At 42.8% G+C, this 24,737-nt stretch overlaps 1 protein-coding gene across 12 annotated transcripts in view; it reads left to right on the top strand.

The window, feature by feature from the left end:
- Window positions 1-22,999, top strand: part of Fn1 (fibronectin 1) — a 68,745-nt gene extending 45,746 nt beyond the window's left edge. For 2 of the 12 annotated variants that reach the window (XM_031367867.1, XM_031367862.1), the window contains 18 exons: window positions 365-481; window positions 1,518-1,682; window positions 2,406-2,561; window positions 3,331-3,444; window positions 4,278-4,547; window positions 5,703-5,890; window positions 7,113-7,200; window positions 7,943-8,119; window positions 8,733-8,822; window positions 9,007-9,186; window positions 9,943-10,032; window positions 11,001-11,107; window positions 12,207-12,345; window positions 15,241-15,405; window positions 17,619-17,744; window positions 18,136-18,242; window positions 21,568-21,681; window positions 22,243-22,999. In XM_031367867.1, the coding sequence (XP_031223727.1) occupies window positions 365-481; window positions 1,518-1,682; window positions 2,406-2,561; window positions 3,331-3,444; window positions 4,278-4,547; window positions 5,703-5,890; window positions 7,113-7,200; window positions 7,943-8,119; window positions 8,733-8,822; window positions 9,007-9,186; window positions 9,943-10,032; window positions 11,001-11,107; window positions 12,207-12,345; window positions 15,241-15,405; window positions 17,619-17,744; window positions 18,136-18,242; window positions 21,568-21,681; window positions 22,243-22,314 (2,465 nt within the window). In that variant the 3' untranslated portion in view covers window positions 22,315-22,999. Of the gene's footprint in view, window positions 1-364; window positions 482-1,517; window positions 1,683-2,405; window positions 2,562-3,330; window positions 3,445-4,277; window positions 4,548-5,702; window positions 5,891-7,112; window positions 7,201-7,942; window positions 8,120-8,732; window positions 8,823-9,006; window positions 9,187-9,942; window positions 10,033-10,640; window positions 11,108-12,206; window positions 12,346-15,240; window positions 15,406-17,618; window positions 17,745-18,135; window positions 18,243-21,567; window positions 21,682-22,242 lie in introns of all 12 variants that reach the window. The other 10 variants (XM_031367861.1, XM_031367857.1, XM_031367859.1 and 7 more) reach the window with 5 other exon arrangements.
- Window positions 23,000-24,737: the final 1,738 nt, after the last annotated feature.

Genomic DNA, 24,737 nt, shown 5'->3' with positions numbered 1-24,737 from the left:
CTACAAAGCGAGTTCCAGGACAGACAGGGCTGTTAATACAAAGAAACCCTGTGTTCAAAACCAAAAGAAAAAAGAAAAAAGGGGGGAAAAAGCGCATGGGTGAGTGTCGCTGTAGTTTTTATAACTTCTGTGATTTAAATTATTTTGCAAAGAAATTGTTGAGGAGAAAGAATTCACAATTGGAATGGTCTCCGTAGCCCCTTCCCTTGACCTCTCTATAGAATTGAATTCTGTTAATTCAGTGTTGCATTTAGATTTTTGTATGAAGGAAACCTAATAGTTTTCTAGGAAAAGACAAAGAGTGAATCCGAGTTTTCTTTGGAAGTTATAGATGTGAAATTTTCCTGTGATTTTTTTTTTCTAGTTTCTGATATTCCGAGGGATCTGGAGGTCATTGCCTCCACCCCCACCAGCCTGCTCATCAGTTGGGAACCCCCTGCTGTCTCTGTGCGCTATTACAGAATCACCTATGGAGAGACAGGTCTGTTCATTTTGAGACATTTCACCCTTAGAAGATCAGGGTCTGGGTGGGTAACTTGGAAATCTGACAGTGGGAATAGGATTAAATGCTAGCAAGCTCATTTAGAAAATCTCTTTCTTTCTTTCTTCCTTTCTTCCTTTCTTTCTTTCTTTCTTTCTTTCTTTCTTTCTTTCTTTCTTTCTTTCTTTCTTTCTTTCTTCCTGTCCAAAAATGCATGGAAGCTATGTTTAATTGATTATAAAATGAAGAAGTTCAAAGGCTGTTTATACACTACAGCTAGGGTGGAAAGCAGAGCTGAGAGAAAAAAGTTTATATATTCACAATTATCGTTGGTAATTCTTAGGAGTTTTTTTTCTTTTCAGTTTTCTCTATATTTAACAAATATTCTGTTAACACTTTTGTAAAGACAGCGCTTCATTCCATTTTAGGTTGAGAGAGCCACATTCTTGTCCCCTTTTTCTATTTGATTTAAAAAATTAATTAAATATAATTACATCATTTCCTCCTTCCCTTTCCTCTTCCAACCTGTCCCATGCCCCTCTCCCTCCACTCCCTCTCAATTTCTTGGCCTCTTTGTCTTATAGTTACACACACACACACACACACACACACACACACACACACACAATGCATGCACATCCAGCAAATATGTATAAATACAACCTATTGAGTTTGCTTAGTGTTGCTTTATGGACATGACTTCAGGCCTGACTACTTGACTACTTGGTATTTTATTATCTACTAGGGAGCTCATTCCTGGGGATTTCTTCACCTTTTACTTGATAATCTACAATTCAGTGACATTTTAACGCAGGGGTGTTGAAATGACATTAGCTTGAGAGTTCTCCTGGTTTTTATATACTTATCAGGGCTTGCTACACGCATAAATACACTCGCCTGTTCAGACTGGGTTAAAGCAGCCACTCCTTATGAGGGAACCCGCAAGCTGCGGTGATGTACATATTGCTTGGGATGTGTTAATAATATTGGAGTAACTCCTAGCGCCTCCAATTCTATGCTAACTCCTTTCATACAGGAGGAAATAGCCCTGTCCAGGAGTTCACTGTGCCCGGAAGCAAGTCCACAGCCACCATCAATAACATTAAGCCAGGAGCAGACTACACCATCACCCTGTATGCTGTTACTGGCCGTGGGGACAGTCCAGCAAGCAGCAAGCCAGTTTCCATCAATTATCAAACAGGTACAAATTTCTCTTCTGGGGTAACACAGGATTATTTATGAAGGTGGTTATCCCTGTATTCATTCATCAGGTATTTTATTCACTGTGCGGTTGATTTTTCCTTTAGTTTTGTGTGATGCTGGGGCTCAAACCCAGCATCATATATATGTATATGTATATGTATATATGTATACATATATATATGTATATGTATATGGTATATTAAACAAATGCTGTAACACTGAGCTATACCCTCAACCCTGATTTATTTTTCTTAATAAAACAAAAGCCTGTAGCTAACAATACCTACAAGTAATAGAATCTTGAGACAAATGCACAAAGATGACCCCAAGAGCAGACATTTTCGTCTGTGTTTTTAACTGCTACAGCCATGTATCTACCATAGACATAAGACATGGAGCGTGTTCGTAAATACCTGAAGAGAAGGGCTGGATGGATGGGTTGACTGGTCGGGAGACAAAGGCCTGCCTGAGATGTAGTGCTTTGTCCAGTGGAATGAAAGAATCAGGTTGCAAATAGTTGTAATAGTGTCTGGATGCATGGCTTCCCTTCTTCACGCTAACCTCTTTATTCTTGTCAAAAGAAACATCTGCAATACGTAATAGAAGCAAAAGATCATCTGCATATACACTAGGATAAAAGTCAGGGGCGTATCCTGTCCTGTCCCTCCCCCCACCTCCCCCCCAAGCACTGGGACGTCACCGCTTTCTCTTGTACTTACAGAAATTGACAAGCCATCCCAGATGCAGGTGACGGATGTCCAGGACAACAGTATCAGTGTCCGGTGGCTGCCTTCAACTTCTCCTGTGACAGGTTACAGAGTGACCACCACTCCCAAAAATGGCCTAGGACCATCGAAAACTAAAACTGCCAGTCCAGGTAAGAATAACCAGAGTGTCACACCTAGCAAGATAAACATGGTAGGAGCTCAGAAGTTTCCATTTGAAGTGAGTGTCCTATGTGGTGTGTGGATGATGCGCCCATTCAGACGGTTGCCATTGTACTGTTGTATGGTGCTCTCATTCATAGAGGCAGAGGCAGGTGGATTTCTGAGTTCGAGGCCAGCCTGGTCTACAGAGTGAGTTCCAGGACAGCCAGGGCTGCACAGAGAAAAACCCTGTCTCGAAAAACCAAAAAAAAACAAAAAACAAAAAAAAAAAAAAAAAAAAAAAAAAAAAAACAAAAGAACAACCCTCATTAATTTAGGGGGAGGGCATCATATTAAATTGTAAAGCTCATTCTTGAATATGATTTTACTGCAGTATGCTGGATTTTGTTTTGAGATGGGATCTCATGAAGTCTGTGCTGGCCTTGAATGCACTATGTAGGCAAGGATGACGTTAGATCTCCCAAGTACTAGTACTGTAGGCATACAGTTTACTGTGCTGCTCGGCATTGAAGCCTGGCTCTGTTCAGGGGAACAGCATTCTACGAACTAAGCCGCGCTCCCCTCCCCCAGTTTTGTTACCAATGAACAAGTTGTCCTAAGAGGAGCGAGGCATCTGACTTTCCCAAGTGGAATGGGTGTTTCATGATTATCCTGGCAATGAAAATCACAGGCTCAGCATCTGCTTTTCATTGAGCTCTTAGGAGGGAGTGGCTTGGGTGGCTCTCTATCGACCTGCGATGGCTTCTCCTTCCTTTTCAGATCAAACAGAAATGACCATTGAAGGTCTGCAGCCCACCGTGGAGTATGTGGTTAGTGTCTATGCTCAGAACCGGAACGGAGAAAGCCAGCCCCTGGTTCAAACTGCAGTAACCAGTACGTAACCAACGCTCGTTTTCTACTTCCAAAGTCATATTGTTCTCGGGTGTCTCGATGCCCCCTGCCCATCTTGTGCCATGGTATACAGGGAAAGGCAACGTGTCCGCTGGTTCATGTCTTGAGATGAGCCCTTGGCCAGCATTTTTTTTTTCTTCTTGGTGCCACAGCGAGCTTGCGGGAAGGAAGTCACTGTAGTGTTGCCATCAATGGCTGCCGTGCTTTGAATCTCCTTCGCTTACATGGCCTCAGCAAAATCTTATTGGCTTTTAGCAAATCTATGGAATATTTCTCCAGGACCTACTTTTTCTATGACCGGATGGTAATGTTGACTGTAGTATGCCCCATGAAGTGGTTATGTTTTGAAGGACTGTGGCTGGGTCAGCCTTTTAATATAAAGACTTAATAGAAGGAGAAAGAAGAACCTCAGATGAATTATGACTTGAAAAAAAATCAACTTTACCATTTCCAAGATATAGAAAATCCAGGTCCTCGAGAATAACATCACATTGCAGAATCAAATCTAGATTATCTTGAAATTGATACAAATAAATTTCCTTTGTGGAGATTTTTCCCCCCCAGGGTGTCTACATACTTTACACACCACACCTGTGTTTTTAATAAGTAACATGACACCGCATACGCTAAACCTCTAAAAAAAAAAAAAGCCTTTTAAGCAAATGTCAAGTAACTTTCTGTTTTAATAGTGTGATAATTGGAATTTAATTCATCAAAGAAAATGGTATCTGCCGAACTGCTTTGCATGGTATAAAAATATGCTTGTTTCACAACTCGCTTTTCACATAACCTCTTACCATTAATTTGCCTAACAGACATTGACCGCCCTAAAGGACTGGCATTCACTGATGTGGATGTCGATTCCATCAAAATTGCTTGGGAAAGCCCACAGGGGCAAGTTTCCAGGTACAGGGTGACCTACTCGAGCCCTGAGGATGGAATCCATGAGCTTTTCCCTGCACCTGATGGTGAAGACGACACTGCAGAGCTGCAAGGCCTCAGACCGGGTTCTGAGTACACAGTCAGTGTGGTTGCCTTGCACGATGATATGGAGAGCCAGCCCCTGATTGGAATCCAGTCGACAGGTATATCGTTAACCGCACCGCCCGGGTGCTGATGGGAGCAGTGGCTTAATGCCCTGCTGACGTTAGACGTTACTGGGCCGCTGAGTCCCACGGAAGGGAGAGTAGACAAATGCACCCTCCAAGTCTTAGGAAGAGCCCTCTTTAAGGAGGAATGGTAACAAGCCATGAAAATCAGGTTAACTAAGTTAACTAAGTCTACTCAAGAGAAATTTAAAGTAGCTAAGCACATATGTGCAAATATATTAAATAGACATGTTTAAAGCAAGACATTTGGAGATACTAAAATTGTGGGTCATTTCCTAAGTGACATACCTCTATGGTGGTCCTCCCTCTCCACACATGAAGAAGTCTAGAGTCATAGAGCTTAACTCTGAGAATTGACCCTAAGCCAGGCATTTCCTTGCAACAAGATCAAAAGAACACATGGATAAGATCTCCCCTGGCTAGTTAGCCTGCGCTGGGCCTTCATTTGCTTAAAGCGGTTATGATCCAGACGCACAGGACAGAGTCATTAGGACGCGTCTTACAATCCTTTATCCTCTTGTGCTTTCCTTCTGGAGCGAGGTTGGAAGGGCTCAAAGCGTCTAGAGGTGTGACAGGCTGTGTTACTGCTCTCTGCTTCTCTTTCCTGCCTCTATTGTGAACCAATTTTCTTCTTATGCTGTGCCGCAGAGAACACTTCAAATTTTAGGGGTGATATCTGCCGTGGGGTCCAAATAAAAGAGACAAATAAAAACAATTCTATCTCTTGGATGGAATACTCTGTGAAATGGTTTCCCATACAAAGATAATTTATATAGAAAAAGGAGCCATTGCTCATCTTTTTCATACAAATGAAAAAAAAGAAATCAATTCTAAGGACTAATAAGAGAATTCAACTCTTGGCTTCTAAAGGGGTAGGGTAGGGAGATAAGACCCAAAGTCTCTTGGAATCCTGGCATTTATCCAGACGTTTCCAGTGGTTCTGAGACTTGCCGGTATAAAACATTCCTTGCGGGTCTCCATTTTTATTACTTGTTTGTGCTGACTCTGCTGGGCCAGGGAATCCGCCAGTCCCTACAAGAACAATCCATCTCCTTCTTAAAACTTGCTTTATTTCCCTTCTTCTCCTCGTTCCCTATAAGATAACCTTTTAACCAATGACCATCCTGACAGCCATCCCTGCGCCAACCAATCTGAAGTTCACTCAGGTGACACCCACCAGCTTGACTGCCCAGTGGACAGCGCCCAGTGTCCAGCTCACTGGCTACCGAGTGCGGGTGACCCCGAAGGAGAAAACAGGACCAATGAAAGAAATCAACCTTTCTCCGGACAGCTCATCAGTGATTGTGACAGGGCTCATGGTAAGAAGTGAGCTTCCTTCCCTAGAGTGAGGAAGTAGGTCATTTCATGGAATTTATCAGGTGCAACCTCCTAATAAACCTCATATTCTTTCCTTCTACCATCAAATAGGTTTGTCACAAATGTACACAATAGAATTCTTTTATGTTGACCTAGAATTTTCTAGAGAACCTAAGATGACTGTTGGACTAGAATGGTGTAAATAGCTTTGGATTTCGTGCAGGTCTTTGACAGAAATATTCCACTTATTTAAAAGAAGTGGTATTCTGTAGGGGGTAATTTATCTTTCCACTCTGGCTGAGTTTATGGCTTTCATGAGTGGTGTTTCCTCGGCAAGAAGTGTTCACCAGTTAGAACCAACCTAACTCGACGCTACCTCCATTAAAACATTTAAAAATCAGCCAGCTGTGCTTTAATCTCTGGAGGCATAATTAAGCAGGTGGATCTCTGAGAGCCTAGCCTGGTCTACAGAGTGAGTTCCAGGACAGCCAGAGATACACAAAGAGACTGTGTCACAAACCAGCAAGCAAATAACATCTAAAACCTTTTCTAGCTGGGTGGTGGTGGTGGTGCACACCTTTAATCCCAGCACTTGGGAGGCAGAGGCAGGCAGATTCCTGAGTTCGAGGCCAGCCTGATCTACAAGAGTGAGTTTTCCAGGACAGCCAGGGCTATACAGAGAAACCATGTCTCTGTGTAAAAAAGAAAGAAAGAAAGAAAGAAAGGGAAAAAGAGAAAGGAAGAAAACAAAAAAAAATTTTTTTTCTAGCCATGCAGAAATTAGCTAGGATCCTATAAGGGCTTAGTGCACATCTTAACACAAGACTAGTTCCAAGGGAAGCAGTAGAAGAGAGGTTAGAGACAGAGTATATATAACTTTCTCTTGCTTTTCTGTGATCAGAAAAAAAGCAAAACATGATTTACACCTGTCAGACCCAAAAACAAAACACAAAAAAACCTGGCTAGTACTGACTTTTCTTATTCTTTTTTACTAACACTTGTGGATTGCTTAGACTTAACCCCTGAGAACATTTTAAAATTCACTTCATTTAAATGTATTGTCAGTCATAGGTAAGAGTGAAGTTGCTCTGGGAACCTGGAGTGTCAGGGTTTGCTGGGTTATGCAGATGGTCTTTTGTAATCTCTGCATTTCTCTAATGCTTTGGTAGAATGCCAGGCTCCATGCGACACCATTGCCAAAGCTTCTCCTACCCTTGTTTCCAGGTGGCCACCAAGTATGAAGTCAGTGTCTATGCTCTCAAGGACACACTGACAAGCCGACCAGCTCAGGGGGTCGTCACAACGCTGGAGAGTGAGTACTCCGATGTTTTAATACTGGCAGACCCCGAGTGTAAGTCAGTGTGAAAGATCTCTAAATTTAAACCGCTGACTTAGCAATAGAAATTGGAAACTGATAGAATAGCTCATTGCTGTGGGAACCCACTTGGTAAACCATTCGGGAAATGGCCTGCTGCTGAAACAAAATGGAATCGCTTCACTGCTGTGTTGGTGCTGATGGGATAAAACTCATGGCTGGTTTACGTTGTACTGTCGAGGATCTGTATTTACAGAGTTCAGGGTGGGGAAGATGAACCGGCTTCTGCCATAGGAGATGTAAGGTCTGTGGTCTAGTCTGTTGATGCTTTATCACTTATGGAGTGATTAACATGTGGCACCTTATAGAAATGATAGAATATCCACACGTTATTACTGTCTATGTTATGATTCCTACTGTACATTCTTACATATTAGTAATCATTGTAACACTTGTTTGACATACGTCTAGACACCAGCGAGTCAGCCCTGGGAACCATTAATAGTATTTAGAAAGCTCTTCTGTCTCTTCGAAGGAACGGCCTGAAAAGTGAACCTTTTTGTATTTCCTCAATACTGTTAACCTATCTTTCTGATGTCACAGGGTGTAGCCTACACATTACTAATTGGTGTATTTTCTGAAGTAGATGTATGTGCATAATGAGGACTCATTTTAAATTATCAAGACCTTACATGTGTGAGACAAGCGTGTATTGATCTCTAGCTCTGCTTCTACACAGATGTCAGTCCTCCAAGAAGGGCCCGTGTGACGGACGCTACAGAGACTACCATCACTATTAGCTGGAGAACGAAGACGGAGACAATCACTGGCTTCCAGGTCGATGCCATCCCCGCCAATGGGCAGACCCCAGTCCAGAGGACCATCAGCCCGGATGTCAGAAGCTATACTATTACAGGTCAGTGCACTCAGCAGTCTGCCTGTGTGTGTCCCCGCAAGAGAACCTGGCTCGCTATTCCAGTCTAGTATGGAGAATGTGATCGCCATTCCGTGACCTGTTGACTTCCTGGCTTTTGTTTGACCCATAGACCTCATTCATCAAATTTGTTGTTTCATAAAACGTTCATTATTGTTTAATGAAAATCTGCATACCTGTAGTCATAAGCAGGAATCTGAGACAGGAGGATGTGAGTTTGAGACCAGACTTAGGGAAACCCTATTTTTTTTTTAAATCAATACAGAGACCGTAAAGGTATAAAATAGTAACATATAGCTCTTAGCATTAGCATGCCTAGATTTTAAGAAGCATAATGAAATTTATAATTACATACAGTACTACGTATCATAGAGAAGCTGTAGTCAGAGATGGTTCAGTGTCAGGACATAAGTGAGCTGCTTTTGAGATGGGTATTTCTCAGTAATAGTGACCTGTCCATACCATGAAGCATTTTACTCTTCCCCTGTGAACTGCTTCTGGCATGGTATAGGAGTCAAGAAAATTGTAGGCAAACATGAGAAGTCACCTAGTAAAGTAAGAGTGACTTAGAAAGGTGTGTCTTTTTAACTTCCAGGTTTACAGCCAGGCACTGACTACAAGATCCACCTATACACTCTGAACGACAATGCCCGGAGCTCTCCTGTGATCATTGACGCCTCCACCGGTAACTATACGCTTTCTATGGAGGAAATGTCAACTGGTGCATACTTTAGAAACAGGGAGCTGCAATTCCTATGTTCTAGCTCCTAGGACTCTCAGGTTCTCTCCCTCTGTTTGTTAGGGCTGGGCGCAATTGTGAGTGAGAACGGCCATTCACTTTCTAAGGTGTCACTTTGCTTGCCTTTCAGCCATTGACGCGCCATCCAACCTGCGGTTCCTGACCACCACACCCAACTCCTTGCTGGTATCATGGCAGGCACCCCGTGCCAGGATTACTGGCTACATTATCAAGTATGAGAAGCCTGGATCCCCTCCCAGAGAAGTGGTCCCTCGGCCCCGCCCTGGTGTCACGGAGGCCACCATTACTGGTATTGCTTCTGTGCTACATTTCTTTCCCCCCTTAATCATAGATTCTCCAAACCCATAATACTCCCCAATTGTGTCTCTGGTGTTATTTCATGAGAATGAAGTGCCCAGCAGCACTCTAGATGTTCTTCTGTTTAGGGACAGTAGTGTTCTCAAAAGGTATGAATAACTAAGCATGTAATTTCAGTGCCGTCATATGACACAGCTATGATGTATTACTCTCTGATGTTAATTCTTCATTATTTGTGCCTCCCCCTGCCCCCAAATAAGATAAATTGTATCTCCTGGATGTTGAAGTTCCTGTAAAATACACAGATATTGCAGCTTCTTTGTTCCATTTGTGGAACAAGAAAATGAGAGTCTGATATGGGAAGACTTAAGCAGGAGACATCCTAATTTTTGCTGTCACTGACAGCTGTCCGTGATTGTGCCTAAGTAGAAGTCTGAAGTCTCTGATCTCTCCCCAAAATATATTCTACTGGTGGCCTACAGTATAGATAGTTTATCTACAGGCTGAAGGAATCCTCCAGAGAGGTTACCATGAAACTGCTCATTCAAGTGTCAGCCGTGATTGTGAGATGATTAACTGGCCGAGTGGCCTTGGGGTACACAGTGTATAGGAAATGAGAAGTGAAGCTGATCTTCCTCTTTGAGACTTCACATACAGTTGGGAGGAATGCTTGCTCCCCAGTCGCCTCTGCTGAGCCGATAACTGGCCGAGCCTGCCGACGTAATGAAATGGCTGTGTTTCCCATCAGGTCTGGAGCCAGGAACCGAGTACACCATCTACGTCATTGCCCTGAAGAACAATCAGAAGAGTGAGCCCCTGATTGGGAGGAAAAAGACAGGTAAAGACTCATAACCAATGGTTGCTCTGCAGGGTGAAGTTACCGACACTTCCACACCTCCCATGGATTTTTTTTTTTCCTAGCAGAATGGCTTATATATTGTACTATTTGGCACGAAGCACCTAATAACAATCTCTAAAAAATGTCTGATTTATTTTTTCTACAACCTTAAGCTTCATTTCCTTGCAGAGAATCAAACTAGATAGTTTGAATTGGAGCTTTCTAATGGTGGGAGTATAAAACCTTTCTGATTTGTCTTGATTGATTTATTATTTGATTTCTGAACTTCAAATATTTCGGTTAGTTGCAAAGGCTTAATTGGAGCAGAGACGGCTTTGTGTGGGGCTCAGCGGTTCAAAGCTTTGTCTGTATGAGAATTCACACTAACAATTTTTTTTTTTTCCTGTCTGAACTATAAAGAAATCTGTAAGGAAAAAAAAAATCATGATTTCTTCCTATAGAGTGTTTTGTGATCTGAGAACCGCTGGTTGTCTGGGAGCGTTGACCGGGTTGATGTACAGTTGTTGCCTGGATTGACAGTGATTGGTTGCTTCTTCTTTGAGCTTAACGCACGCTTTGCTCTTTTGGCTCTAACCTCTCTTGGCTAGATGAGCTTCCCCAACTGGTTACCCTTCCACACCCCAATCTTCATGGACCGGAGATCTTGGATGTTCCCTCCACAGTTCAAAAGACCCCCTTCATCACCAACCCTGGGTATGACACCGAAAATGGTATTCAGCTTCCTGGCACAACCCACCAACAACCCAGTGTTGGGCAACAAATGATCTTTGAGGAACATGGCTTTAGGCGGACCACGCCACCCACTGCGGCCACCCCGGTCAGGCTTAGGCCGAGACCATACCTGCCGAATGTAGATGAGGAGGTCCAAATCGGTCATGTCCCCAGAGGAGACGTAGACTACCACTTCTATCCTCATGTTCCGGGGCTCAATCCAAATGCCTCCACAGGACAAGAAGCTCTTTCTCAGACAACCATCTCTTGGACGCCGTTCCAGGAGAGTTCTGAGTACATCATTTCATGCCAACCTGTTGGCACCGACGAAGAGCCCTTACAGGTATATTGCAGCCCTTGCAGCTATCTCTCTATGTAACCGTGTTATCCAGAAACAAGCAGAGCCTCATGTCAGATGCCTGCCCTTCCAGGACAGATGCTACAACTCTGGCTGGAGGTTGTGTGACATTTTTTTTTTCCATTGTGACTCAGAGAGCATCACTTAGCTTCACTCAATAGAGAAAATAAAATTATTTTTATTATTGTCATACATTGGAGACTGCTTAGTGAGACGCACAACACAGTGATCTTAAGAAAAGGAAAAGTAATTTGGACGAAGTTTGAAATGCCACCTTTGGTGTCTGTCCTTGAAGAGCCACGTTATCTGTTATCTGTCTGGGAAGACGAAGGGAACCTTTGGGTACCAGCTGTTATGAGGGAGATCGATTCTCCAAAACTCTCTTCTTTAATTTGTCCCACGGGTGCTAGAATCAATTTTTATTGTATTATTTTTAGAAAGTGGCAGAATTTTAAAATTGACTGTACGGTAGGACATTTATTAGCTTAGAAACTTCAGTCTGGAGATGTGCCAGTATTTTAGGAAAACTCAAGTTCTACTGTGTTGGCATCTTGCATGGCACATGCCATCTGTCCTTGGTGCTCATGTTTATGAAGGGGATTTTGCTAGGACTTCTAGTGACCAGGATTCAGAGGCAGCTGGTATAGCTGGGAATTGTGGAACAAGTAGGTAGAAAAATCTAGCAGAAATGATTTTTTTTTAAATTACTCTTTTAATAATTTTTTAATGTACATTAGTGTTTTATCTGCATATGTATCAGTGTGTGGGTGTCAGAAGCTCTGGAACTGGAGTTACAGACATTTGTGAGCTGCCATGTGGCTGCTGGGAGTTGAACCCAGGTCCTCTGGAAGAGCAGTCCAGTGTTCTTAACCACTGAGCCATCCCCCCCAGTCCCAAAATGATGGTTCTTTACACTCATTTAATATCTCTTCCTGACTGGGTGGGAATCTTATACGCCCCGGTTCTCTCCCTTTGTCCATTTTTAAATGGGAGTGGGGGATTACTCCTAGACTAGGGAAGTTATCATTGTAATGATAATGCCTATTTATCATTGTAATGCCTTCTCCCTGCTTTGGATGTATAGTTCCAAGTTCCTGGAACTTCTACCAGTGCAACTCTGACTGGCCTTACCAGAGGGGTCACCTACAACATCATAGTGGAGGCACTGCAGAACCAGAGGAGGCACAAGGTTCGGGAAGAGGTGGTTACTGTGGGCAACGCTGGTAGGTACACTGCTGGCCTGCTCAGGCAGGCGCGTGCTTCTTGCTGGATCAGGCTTGGTCTATTGTTCCTTGTTGGCTTTGAACTTAGGAAAGTTAGACTGCACAACAGTCAGCAATGTCCCCGTGTGCAATCCTAGGGCGTCCACCAACACATAGATATGTGTGAGTGACAGGATGCTGAGCCTGGGAGAAACATTAATGTTAATTAGTCTAATACACTTTCCTATTGAGGACCCAGTTAACAGAGGCAGTGGATTTTTGGTACCTCTTACTATTCCCATACTGTGGTCCACATAAGCGTTCCTAACCCAAACAGAATACCTATAAGTAGTCCTCCTTGACAATGTTAAGTGATGACTTAGGTTTTAGTTCCTAATGTAAAACATTACCAGTATTGCCCCTTTCTTTACTTATTTTAATGTTATGTCTATGGGTATTTTGCCTGCGTGTGTGCAACATGTATACAGCACCCATGGAGGCCAGAGGAGGGCGCCAGATCTTCTAGAGCTGGAGTTATAGAGGATTGTTAGTTACCATGTGGGTGCTAGAACCTATGTTATGTCCTGTGGAAGAACAGCCAGTGTTCTTAACTACTGAGTCATTTCTCCAGCCCCTTTATATGTGTCTTAATACACACACACACACACACACACACACACACACACACACACACACACACGTTATGTTATATACATGCAAGCTCTTAAAGGTTAAATGGCCATCATACAAACTTAATGAAGATTAAATGACCCACATGCAAAAATCCTAATAAAGATGAAATGACCACCATGCAGCCTCTTAATAAAGGTTAAATGGCCAGCATGCAACATCTTAATAAAGGTTAAATCAATTTAGTCCTGACAATTTTTGATAAAGGTTGAATGACCCTTGACTTATTTTTGTGTGCCTTCTGAATAGTCTTTTGAAGCCAGCATTGTGTCATTTGGCTTTTCAAGTTGCAATAGTTAAAGATTCAACAAGGTCCAGGAGTTAGGGACTAACTGAGATTGCGGATCCCGAGTCTTCTTACAGTGAAAGGACTCACTCCCACGTCTTTCAGGGAGCAGGACTTCTGGGTAGGACCACTTATTTTTTTGGGGTCTTCTTCCTCTGAGTGAGAGAAGGCTGCTGTTTGACTCATAAATTAAGCAGTTGCACATCTGGCAATGCAGAAGTGGGCAGATCGCCTGCAATCCATCCACAGTAATTAGCATTTGCCTTTTGTGGTTTCACTAGTAAAATGCCACTTGAGAGGGTTTTTTTTTTTTCAAAAACATAAGGGTTTTGTGGTTTCCACATCATTTTCTTGAAAGTAGGGGGTATATTTCAGACAGAGTCCTACTGTATCATATGTTGGGTATATATAGTGTGCTGGATTGGAACTGCTATGTAGCTCAGGCTCCATAATGTTAGAGCAGACCTTTAACACCTAGATATCTTAAAACAGTGAATCCCCTTGAGATTCCATCCATGTCCTTAATTACCAGATCCTCTTGGTTTCAAGACATTTTAGACTTTTTAGTTCTTCCAGAATGATGGCTTTTGAAATATTAGGCATTTCAAATATTGATTGCATTTGCACTTTTGATTTTTGCACTATTAAAAGAAGCTATCCACAGATAGGATTTAAAGTCATAGTAAGTTAGCTTATTTAACATTTAGAGAATAACTTGAGGTGTATTTTATTTATACAAATTATATCCTATTTATTTGCTATAAATGGGTATTGATGTTTTACCTGTAGGAAATGGGTATTGATGTTTTACCTGTAGGTATGTCTGTGCACAATATGCATGATTGCTGCCTATGGAACAGAGAAGATGCATCCAGTGTCCTGTGACTAGAGTTATTATAGACAGCTTTGAGACACCATGTGGGTGCTAAGAACCCAAGCTACTTTCTCTGGAAGAGTAGACATTGTTCTTAACCCCCTGAGCCACCTCTCCAGCCCTTGATTAGTTTTTTAAGATAATTTTTAATTATTTTTTTTTTCTTTTTTTTTCGAGACTGGGTTTCTCTGTAGATAGCCCTGGCTGTCCTGGAACTCATTCTGTAGACCAGGCTGGCCTTGAACTCAGAAATCCGCCTGCTTCTGCCTCCCAAGTGCTGGGATTAAAGGCTTGTGCCTCCACTACCCGGCTTTTAATTCTTAAAATAAAAATTTCTAAAACAGAGGGATGAAATCTTGGGAAACCCACTGAGGCTTTTCTACTTATTCCTAAGTATCTACATCATTGTGATTTCTTTTACTTGAAAAGTCCAGTTTTATCTAGTTTTACTGTAACCATAAGGATCTAGGTTTTCAAACTATTTTGTAAAAGAAATGCTATGATGTAAGTAAAGATTGCATTATGATGCTATGTAAAAATGTTAAGTCTTTTAGCATAAGCAAAGAATGGTATCTAACAATAATTGTTAATTACTGACTAACAATAGTGAGTGATTTCTGCATAATGATGATGGGCCAGTGCTTTGATTTCTTGGTTCCATGTAGCCTTTACAAGATCCAAAAAAAAAGTGTGGGTATTTATATTATTATCCTATAGCAGATGAGGAAATAGAGGCAGACAAATGTTAATTAGCTCAATACTTGGTTATCTTGGAGAAGCATCACTGCCCACATTCTTAGCTAGTTAAAATGTCTGAAGATCTGCTTCATGTCGTGAGAAACAGACTTCCCGGGAATGATTTGAAACAGAAGATGGGAAAGAAGGAGGATGTCCTTGGCCCCTGCTGTGGCAAGTGCCCATTGACTACCTCAAAGTGTGGCTGATGAGAACATGTGTGTTATTAGTGGTGCTAGACTAGATCACAATATACTATATCCGTTTCTTCCTCGATAACCGTCAATAAAGTGTCTTTTCCCTTTTCCCTTTCTCCTCCTTTTCTTCATAGTCAGCGAAGGCCTGAACCAGCCTACGGATGACTCATGCTTTGACCCTTACACGGTTTCCCATTACGCCATTGGAGAGGAATGGGAGCGGCTATCTGACTCTGGCTTTAAGCTCACCTGCCAGTGCTTGGGCTTTGGCAGTGGTCATTTCAGATGCGATTCATCTAGTGAGTAGCTTGCCCTCTCCATCCACTCACTCCTCCACCTCTTCTAGTCTCATGCGTTCGCACTTGGCCAGAGAAGCATGTTTGGCAGACAAGGGCTCTTCCAAACATGATGCAAACAGAAGTACACTGTTTGACTCAAAGTAACATTTTGCATCATAGAAGGATGATGGGAAATTTTACTTGTGGAATATGACTGCATTTCAAGAGTTGGGTACTAATCTAACTATTCCTTAAAAATATATTTGTAGTGATGATATGCTTTTTGAAATGTTTGGGTATATGTAAATTGAAGTTAGAGATCTTATTAGAATTTGGTGTAATTGAGTTTTGAGACAGGCGGGCAGAAACTCCAAATTCCTTTCATTCTTTAGTATTGAGTAAGGACAGAGGTGAGCATTTATACTCAAAAACACTACCTTTCTCAGCATAACCAGATATACATGCATTGTAATACATGCACATATCACACACACACACACACACACACACACACACACCTTACAACCCAGATATCCCAAATGTTACTAGTATAGAGGAAAATGTCTCAGTAATGCATTCAACATTTAAGGATCCAGTTCAGGCCTGGTAAGCTAGGTATCCCATCCCTGGAACCCACACAGTGCCAGCTGCTCCCACAAATTGTCCTTTGACCTTTGCATATGCACTGGGGGACATTAATGTCCATATGTACACACATGCACACACACATGAAAATCAATAAATGTAATAAATGTTAAGATCAACTTTGACTGGAAAATATTTGATTTTCAAATTTTAAAGACGTTAATTTTTTGAATTATTAGTGAAAATGATCCTAAGAATTAATTATGTATATGTCTAGAGATTTAGTATTGGAGTATATAACCATTTACTCTTTGTTTGTAGAGGTATAATTATTATTGGCTTTTTAAATGTTAATCATGTCATGGACATAGGCCTGTGGACAAATGCCTATGTCATTTCCCGACATGACATTTAGTAGATCTCTAAAGCTTTCTGTGTAACATTTTCCTTTACTTTACATGAAATAGCAAAATTCAGACTGAAGGTTTGAAATCAAGTGGCTACAATGTGTGTAGTTGGGTGGAGCCCCAGTGGTCAGCATACCATGCTGGAGTCCGGAGGGATATCATTTGGCATTGGCCAGGTGGTTTTTCAGTTCAGAGAGTGAACTACATTGAATTTTGCATGCTTTTAATAAGTTAGTACTTGATTGCAAATGTGGAAGTATATACCATATTATTATTATCTGTGAACCTTTGACTCAACAGTCTTTGCTGAAAATGTCATAACTGTCTTATAGATTTGCTTATAGCTTAAGGAAGGCTGAAGTGCTAAAGTGGAGAACCACTGCACTGTATGAGCGTCACGAGTGAACTCTGTTTAGGGTAAAGGGCATTTTTACATATGCTGTTAGACCCAGTGACTAGACACTTCTTAGGACTCGCCTGTTCGTACAAGCCTGATTCACTCACTTGTCATTATTTTGGTGGTTGTTATATTCTTCATTTATATGAATCAGGTGGTAACGGGTGACACCAGCTGTTCTCTCTTTAATCTGTTTGTTTTTGTCATATTATGAGTTTCTCTTTGTATCGCTGGCTGTGGTGCTCGCAATTTGTAGAGCAGGCTGGCCTCAAACTCTGCCTCTGCCTCTGCCTTCCTAGTGCTGGGAATAATGGCATTTGAAACTATGCCTAGCCTCTCTTTAATGTCTAATTAAACTATTTTGTATCTAGGATCTCTGCAGACCCAAAATATATATTTTAAATTCTCCGATCCCATTTTAGTTTTCTATAATTGTAAAATTTAAAAGGAGTCAAAATGAATCACTGGTTGGTCCTCTGAAAGGATTTTGGTGGTAGTGTTACATTTTGTTTTGTTTTGTTTCGTTTTTTTCGAGACAGGGTTTCTCTGTGTAGCCCTGGCTGTCCTGGAACTCACTCTGTTGGCCTCGAACTCAAATCCACTTGCCTCTGCCTCCCGAGTGCTGGGATGAAAGGCTTGCGCCACCACCACCCGGCTGGTAGTGCTGTCTTAACAGTGGCCTGGAGAATAGTAAATGTTATGATGAAGAAATGCTTCATCATAGGAAATGTGATCTTGGACTTCCCGTTCAATCTGTATGGATTCTCGTCTTGTCCCAGTGTTCTGCCCATCCTGTGAGTCAGAACCCGAGTAACTCTCTGCCTTGCGATGTCCCTACCTTCCAGAATGGTGCCATGACAACGGTGTCAACTACAAGATCGGAGAGAAGTGGGATCGGCAGGGAGAAAATGGCCAGCGGATGAGCTGCACGTGCCTCGGGAACGGAAAGGGAGAATTCAAGTGTGATCCCCGTACGTCATCCTAACAATGGTTTCTAGACTCGAAGTACTCCCACATTCCTGAGTCAAAACATGCATTCACAGGCTGGGCTGGATGTGGTGGGCTTGTCAGTCTCGTGGTTGGGAAATCAGTAGCTTGCTTCAGAAGTGAATTATGACTGAATGCCATGTCTAAGCACTTTGGTCATCTGCAGTGAAGGGTTATATAGACTCAGTTTTTAAACTATGGCTTCAATCTTTCCATCTGGCCTAGTATACCAAGGCTTTGGAACATCGCCTTGTGATTCACCTAAGTTAGTGAGATTTGGCCTGTGCTCATTCAGATCGCGGGCAGATGCATCAACTTGAATGTACCTGACTGTCCTTGGTCTTACAACTGTTTCTGCTCTGTGCCCACGTGCAGATGAAGCAACATGTTATGACGACGGGAAGACCTACCACGTAGGAGAACAGTGGCAGAAAGAGTATCTTGGAGCCATTTGCTCCTGCACGTGTTTCGGGGGCCAGCGGGTAAGACTGGTTGTCATTTAGGAAAAGCACAGAGGCTCCAACATGGAGGTGCTGTGTGCACTGGTGGGTCTTGCCTCTTATGAAGAGTCCCTAAGATGGATGTCTTAGTTATGGTTTCACTGCTTTGAAGAGAACACCATGAACAAGGTAGCTTTTATAAAGGACAGCATTTAATTGGAGCTGGCTTACAGGTTCAGAGGTTCAGTCCATTATCATCATGGCAGGGCAGTGTCCAGACAGGCATGGTACTCTAGAAGGAGCTAGAAGTGATCTGATGGGAGCTAGAAGACTATCGTCCAGGGGCAGCTAGAAGAAAGCTCTCTTCTCCACTGGGCGGAGCTTGAACATAGGACCTCAAAGCCCACCCCCACAGTGACTCACTTCCCATGGGCCAAGCATATTCAAACCACCACCCTGGGTCTCTTCCTCCCCCCCCCCCCCCCCCCATTGATATAGCTTCAGCACCTTCTCCCATTTGCAACTAAACTTCTCAGGCTGTCCTCTTGTCCTTGCCTGAAGTGTAGCACTAAGCCCCCAGCTCTATGCTGATGGACTAGCATCTTGGTATTGTTCACAGTTTTAATAATACTGTAAGAATTATTTAGAATTTAATAATACTCTAAGAAAATGCCACTATTTTTGAGCCCTTACTCAATCTAAAAATAGTTCCCCTATGAGTACTCGAATACTGAGCTAAGTAATAACAGACAAACAGGGAAGGGTGGCCCTGGTTCTTAACGAATTACGTGGGGGCAGTAAATTGGCATACCCTGCCAAGCCAAGCTAATCACAGGAGATTTTGATCAATACCGTTCTGGAAGGCGTGCAGTCAGCAAGAAGGCTTCATAGAAAAGAGAAACATAAGCCAACTGCCCGGGGTTTCAGATGGCTATCATTAAGTGGGGAGGGAAGGAAACTTAGGCAGTGAGCAGACTTCCTGGCCTAGGAAGAGCTGGCTCAGTGAGGCAGTCCTTCCGCTGGAATCTTATGGTAAGAAGTTAGATTTGAGGGGGAGGAGAATTATGGAAGGCTGGGAAAGTCATCACTTCAGCCAGTAATCCTCAGTCATTGCTAGCGTGTGCCCTTCTTCAATATAACAACAATTTCCACTCCATCTTTTAATAACTGAAATGTCAGAATGACTTAAACGTAATAGGGGGCTGGATATGGTGGCGCACACCTTTAATCCTAGCACTCAGAGAAGGCAGAGGCAGGTGGATCTCTTAAGTTTGAGGGCAGCCTGGTCTACATAGCAAGTTCCAGGACAGGCAGGGCTGTGCAGAGAAACCCTGACTCAAAAAAAAAAAAAACCAAACAAACAAAAAAAGGGAAAGATAGGGCAGATCCCACAAGTTTTCTTTTGAGCTCCACACATGCTGGGGCACATGTGTGTACATACACATATGTAAATAAATGTGCTTAATTTTTTAGAAATTAAATTGTTATGTAAAGAGCTTAAAGGGTCCCTGAACTCTGATGCACAAGAAATAATGCTCCCCACCCCCACAGTGCAGTTCTCCGGTTAATGCTGTTGGCATTCACCAGTGATTAAAAGTAGCATAACTAAAAATAACCTTTAAAAAAAAATGAATCCGGGAGCTGGAGAGGTGGCTTGCTGCTTAAGGGACTCGTTGCCCTACTGGGGACCTGGACTTGGTTTCTCTCCTCACATGGTCCATAACAACCTGTCCCAGAAGAACTGATGTCCTCATCTGGCTTCGCTTCAGCACTAGGCACACCTGGCGCACAGACATACACGCAGGCAAGCACTTATTACATAAAACAAAAACATGATAAAAATCTTTTTTTTTAAAAGAAAAAGGGCAATCTATGTGGCCACAAGAAAGATTCTGTGTATCATCAGAACCTTAGATCTGGGGCAGCCTATGGGATTAACAATCTCATTTTATCCATTATTCATGGACAGACTGACTGCCCCTCTGTCTGTCTCCGTCTCTTTCTCAGACAAACCCAGAGAAGCGGATTATAATACTCAGTCCCCATGGTCTAAACGAGACACTTTGTTGGGAAGTTAGATCTTGGTCTTTCTTCACCACTTCCTTGTTCCTTTTTTTTTTTTAAAAGATTTTATTTATTTTATGTATATGAGTACACTGTATCTAGACAGATGCCTATGAGTCATCATGTGGTTGCTGGAAATTGAACTCGGGACCTTCGGAAGAGCAGTCAGTGTTCTTGACTGCTGAGCCATCTCCCCAGCCCCACTCCCTTGTTCCTTATGGACATGAATCCTTTGAGTAATGCCTGTCTCTAAAGTTCTGAAGCATGATGGTGGCAGTTGTTAGGGTTTTATACGAAAGCATCTTTATTGATTCTGCAGGCAGGCCTTATGGGAAATAGGCTCTTAAACAGAGAGATATGTCAAAAATGTTTAAATGACGGTGATTGTAGAATTTATTTATGTTTGAGACAGAGTCTCTCTGATATGTAACCCTGGCTGTCCTTCAACTCATAAAGATCCATCTGCCTCTGGGTGTGTGCCACCACTACCCAGCCTGACCTTATTTCTTAATTTTTTATTTTCAATTATAAATCTAAAGTCTCGTTAGTTAGGCAAAAGATGGCTACCAACCTGAACATCCCCATTCTGTGAACTTCAAGGGCTACTTAGCCCCAAGAGTACACCTCTCTTTATGTCTTCCCGGGTATCCATTTCCATTTCTCCTAGGATTCCCGCTTGGTGACATTCACCCCATCAGCTTCAGTTTTCCCTCCTCCCAGCTCAAGAGCAATGAGAAAGCAAATTTGTGTCCAGCAAAACTCAGGAAGAAGCATAGGCCACTGTGGTGGCTTCCTGTACCCATCCCATCTCTGGCCAGAGCTAAGGCTATAGGTTAGGGAGGTTTTAGAAGGGACTGGAAAGAGAATATGGCTGGGTTCTCCCTGGCACCCACTGTGCCCTTTCTGGCTCCTTCCAAGTCATTCGACTCCTGTGGATCTGTTCCTGTCCCCAGAAAGTGATGGGATTTGTCCACATGCTCTCTAGTCACTGTTAGGAGCCATAGGGTCTATAAGAAACCTTCTGCCTAAAGCAGAAAGCCTACCAAGGAGGAAGGTGGGACCAAAGATGAGTAGAGCAAAAGAAGTGAGGATATTTCAGAAGAAAGAAAAGCATATGTTAGACAGGTTAATAAGCCAAGATATATTCTAAGAGTTACAACTGCACACAAGCATCATTGAAGCCTCCTAATTAACTGCTTATAACTGTCAGTGGGCAAGGGCTGGAATTCTTTAACTTAAGCTCTCAGTTATGATATCCTCAGGTAATTATAAACTCCACTTAACTTCTTGTCTCTCCTCTCAGGGCTGGCGCTGTGACAACTGCCGCAGACCCGGGGCTGCTGAACCCAGTCCCGATGGCACCCCTGGCCACACCTACAACCAGTATACACAGAGATACCATCAGAGAACGAACACCGTAAGTGTATCCACATTCCCCCCCCCTTCATCCCCCTCCCCCCATTCCTCTTCCTGCCTGCAGTCAGGGACACAGTATAGAGTCGTGGGCAAATGGTGGATAGATGCTTTTCTTAAATGAGTTTTATTTGGAGATAAGTCTTTTGTTCCTGGCTTCAGTCCTCAGAACCCACCAGGCACTATGGCAAGTGCTTATAATCTCCTCACTGAGGAGGAAGAAATGGGGTGTGTATTGGGGGGGGTGTCCCTGGGGCTGTCTGGCCAGCCATTGTAGACTCATTAATGAGCTTCAGGCTCGTGAACAAAGACAGCATTTGCATGATTAAAGTTGACCACTGGCTCCTTATACACCCAGTCTTATGAATTAATTATAACTTGCTATAATTTACTAAATTCCCAAGCATTGTCTGTTGCCCAGTACATTGCTAGTCTTTTGAAACTAGAAAGTTTTCCTTTCTATAAAGCACTAATGACATAAATCTCCCCTCCCCCTCCCCCACAACACACGCCCTTCTGTTTTTCAGAGTATTTTGCTACTAATGTTTTTCTCCTATTTTGACAGAACGTAAACTGCCCAATCGAATGCTTCATGCCGTTGGATGTGCAGGCTGACAGAGACGACTCCAGAGAGTAATCTCTCCAGCCCCCAGTGAACAAGTGTCTCTCTACCAAGGTCAATCCACACCCCCGTGATGCTAGCAGACCCTCCATCTTTGAGTGGTCATTTCACCCTTAAGCCTTTTTGCTCAGGAGTCAAGTTCTCCCCTTCAGCTCAACTTACAGCTTCTCCAAGCATCACCCTGCGGGATGTTTTGAGACTTCTCTCCTAAATGGTGGTTGCCCTGTTCTGCTTTAGGGTATTCAGTACCGCTCGGTGTTGTTTAAGAGAATCAAAAGTTCTTGCGGTCTGGTCTGGGATCGATAGGGAAACACACAGTTGGCCAACCAAGAGGGAATGTATTGAATGCTAGCACCCAAGACCTTGAGCAGGGAGGTGACCCTACACACTTCAGCTTCCTTTTGCCATCCGGCCTGCAGCACTGTCAGGACATGTCCTGTGGCTGTGTGTTCAAACACCCCATCCACAGGACTCACTTTGTCCCAGCAATTCAGATTGCCTAGAAGTATCTTTCTCTTACCTGTTATTTATCAATTTTTCCCAGTATTTTTATACGGAAAAAATTGTTATGAAGACACTTCGTATGCAGTTGATAAGAGGAATTCAGTATAATTATGGTTGGTGATTATTTTTATATGTACATGCCAACGCTTTACTACTGTGGAAAGACGAGTGTTTTAATAAAAAGATTTACATTCCATGACGTGGAGGTCATTTCTTTTTTTTTACATCATGTCTTTGGAGAGAAAAAAAAAATCATCTACTTGAACGTCCTTTTTCTTTTCAATTCAACAAGCATGTGAAGAGCCATTGTGTTGGGCTGGGGGTGGGGGGGTCCTGCACATGAACTCCCCTCCTGCCTGGCCTTACAGATATGGCCTTACTTTCTGTTATTTTGTCATTTTGTGTCCTCAGTGATGGTTCTGCCTTACCAGATTTAAATGGATTCAAATGTGTGCTATTGCTAGAAGTTAGAAGTATAACTGAAATGAGATTTGTTCTCGTGTGTGTGTGTGTGTGTGTGTGTGTGTGTGTGTGTGTACTTACAAGTGTGTGCAGCTGCCCACAAACATCAGGAGGTGGGGGTGCTGGGTCCCTTAGAGCTAGATACAGGTGTTTGTGAGATAGACACTGCGATTTGAACTCATGACACAGCTGCAAATGCCCTCACTTCTCCAGCCCTATAGTTCTGTTTAACAGTCACAGGCCTCTGCTTCTTTGAAAACCTATTCAAGTAGATCCCTTGCAAGGAAAATAGGATGGCTGAGTTGTTCTAATGACTTGACATAGTATAGAGAATGACATTGTATAGAGAAGTGCTCCTTGAGGACCCCTGTGCTATGACATCTGTCTTGCCCATGCTGATTCAGGTCAACTGACCCTCTGAGTGTGAGTTGAACTCCCAGCTCAGTTTACTTACAGTTGTTCTGCAAAGGTAATTTCCTTTTCAATTAACGAGATTTAGGAAATTCTGAATTTTTATATTGAACTTAGGGTACGTAGTATGGAACGTATTGTTCAGTGGCAGAGTACTTAGCTAGAAGGTGGAAGGCTTTAGATTCACTAAAACCTTACTCCTACCTCAAAGTATCTGACACTTGAAATAGTAGACCGTAGCACAGAAAACCAGTAAAGAGTTCATTATTGCCTGAGTTGCTGTTCCATTGCTATGAAAAGACGGTGGCCAATGTAACTTTTATAAAGGAAGGTAACTGGAGGCCTGCTTATAGTTTCAGAGGGTGAGTCTGTGGTCATGGCAGGGAACATAGTTGTGGCGAGCAGGCAGGCAGAGTGCTAAAGGAGTAGCTGAGAGTTCTACATCCTGGTCCACAGGCAGAGATACTACTGGGCCTGCCCACCTGCACTGGCCTACCTCCTCAACAAGGCTACACCACCAACGAAGGTGTTCTGCTTCCCAAGCAGATCACCAGCTGGGAACTCGGCATGCAAATATATGAGCCTGTGGGGGGCATTCTCATTCAAACTACCACAATTATTAATTAGCAAATGATTCAGGAAAAAAACTTATAAAAATACACCGATATTCAGTAAAGAGTACTTTTGTAAATACCTGGCAAAGAACAAATTCAGAATGGTGTCTTTCTTGGTTCGTTGGCTAGGACAGACTAGGTCACTTTTGAATTTGACACGTAGTTCTCACATGGAGGAGGTTTCAAGCCTTAATTCTGCAGAGTCCAGCTGAGATGAGCTTTCCTAACAGACTGTAGGCCCAGCCCCTGAGCTGTTCAGCTTCTTGTTCAGCTGTTCACTTGTTCGGCTTCTCCAACCCAATGGTTAACAAGCTAGCTGCAGTGTATCCATCAAAAAATGACACAAGAGCTGGGGCTGTCAGCTTACACCCACAATCCCATTGCTTAGGAGCTGGAAGCAGGAATACTGTCATGAATCCGAACTGTCCAGAAGTTCTAGGCTAAACC

The sequence above is a fragment of the Mastomys coucha genome, unplaced genomic scaffold, assembly GCF_008632895.1.
Source record: "Mastomys coucha isolate ucsf_1 unplaced genomic scaffold, UCSF_Mcou_1 pScaffold14, whole genome shotgun sequence".
Taxonomy (NCBI): Eukaryota; Metazoa; Chordata; class Mammalia; order Rodentia; family Muridae; genus Mastomys; species Mastomys coucha.
Note: the sequence above shows the minus strand (reverse complement) of the source record. Positions and strands in the feature narration are given on the sequence as shown.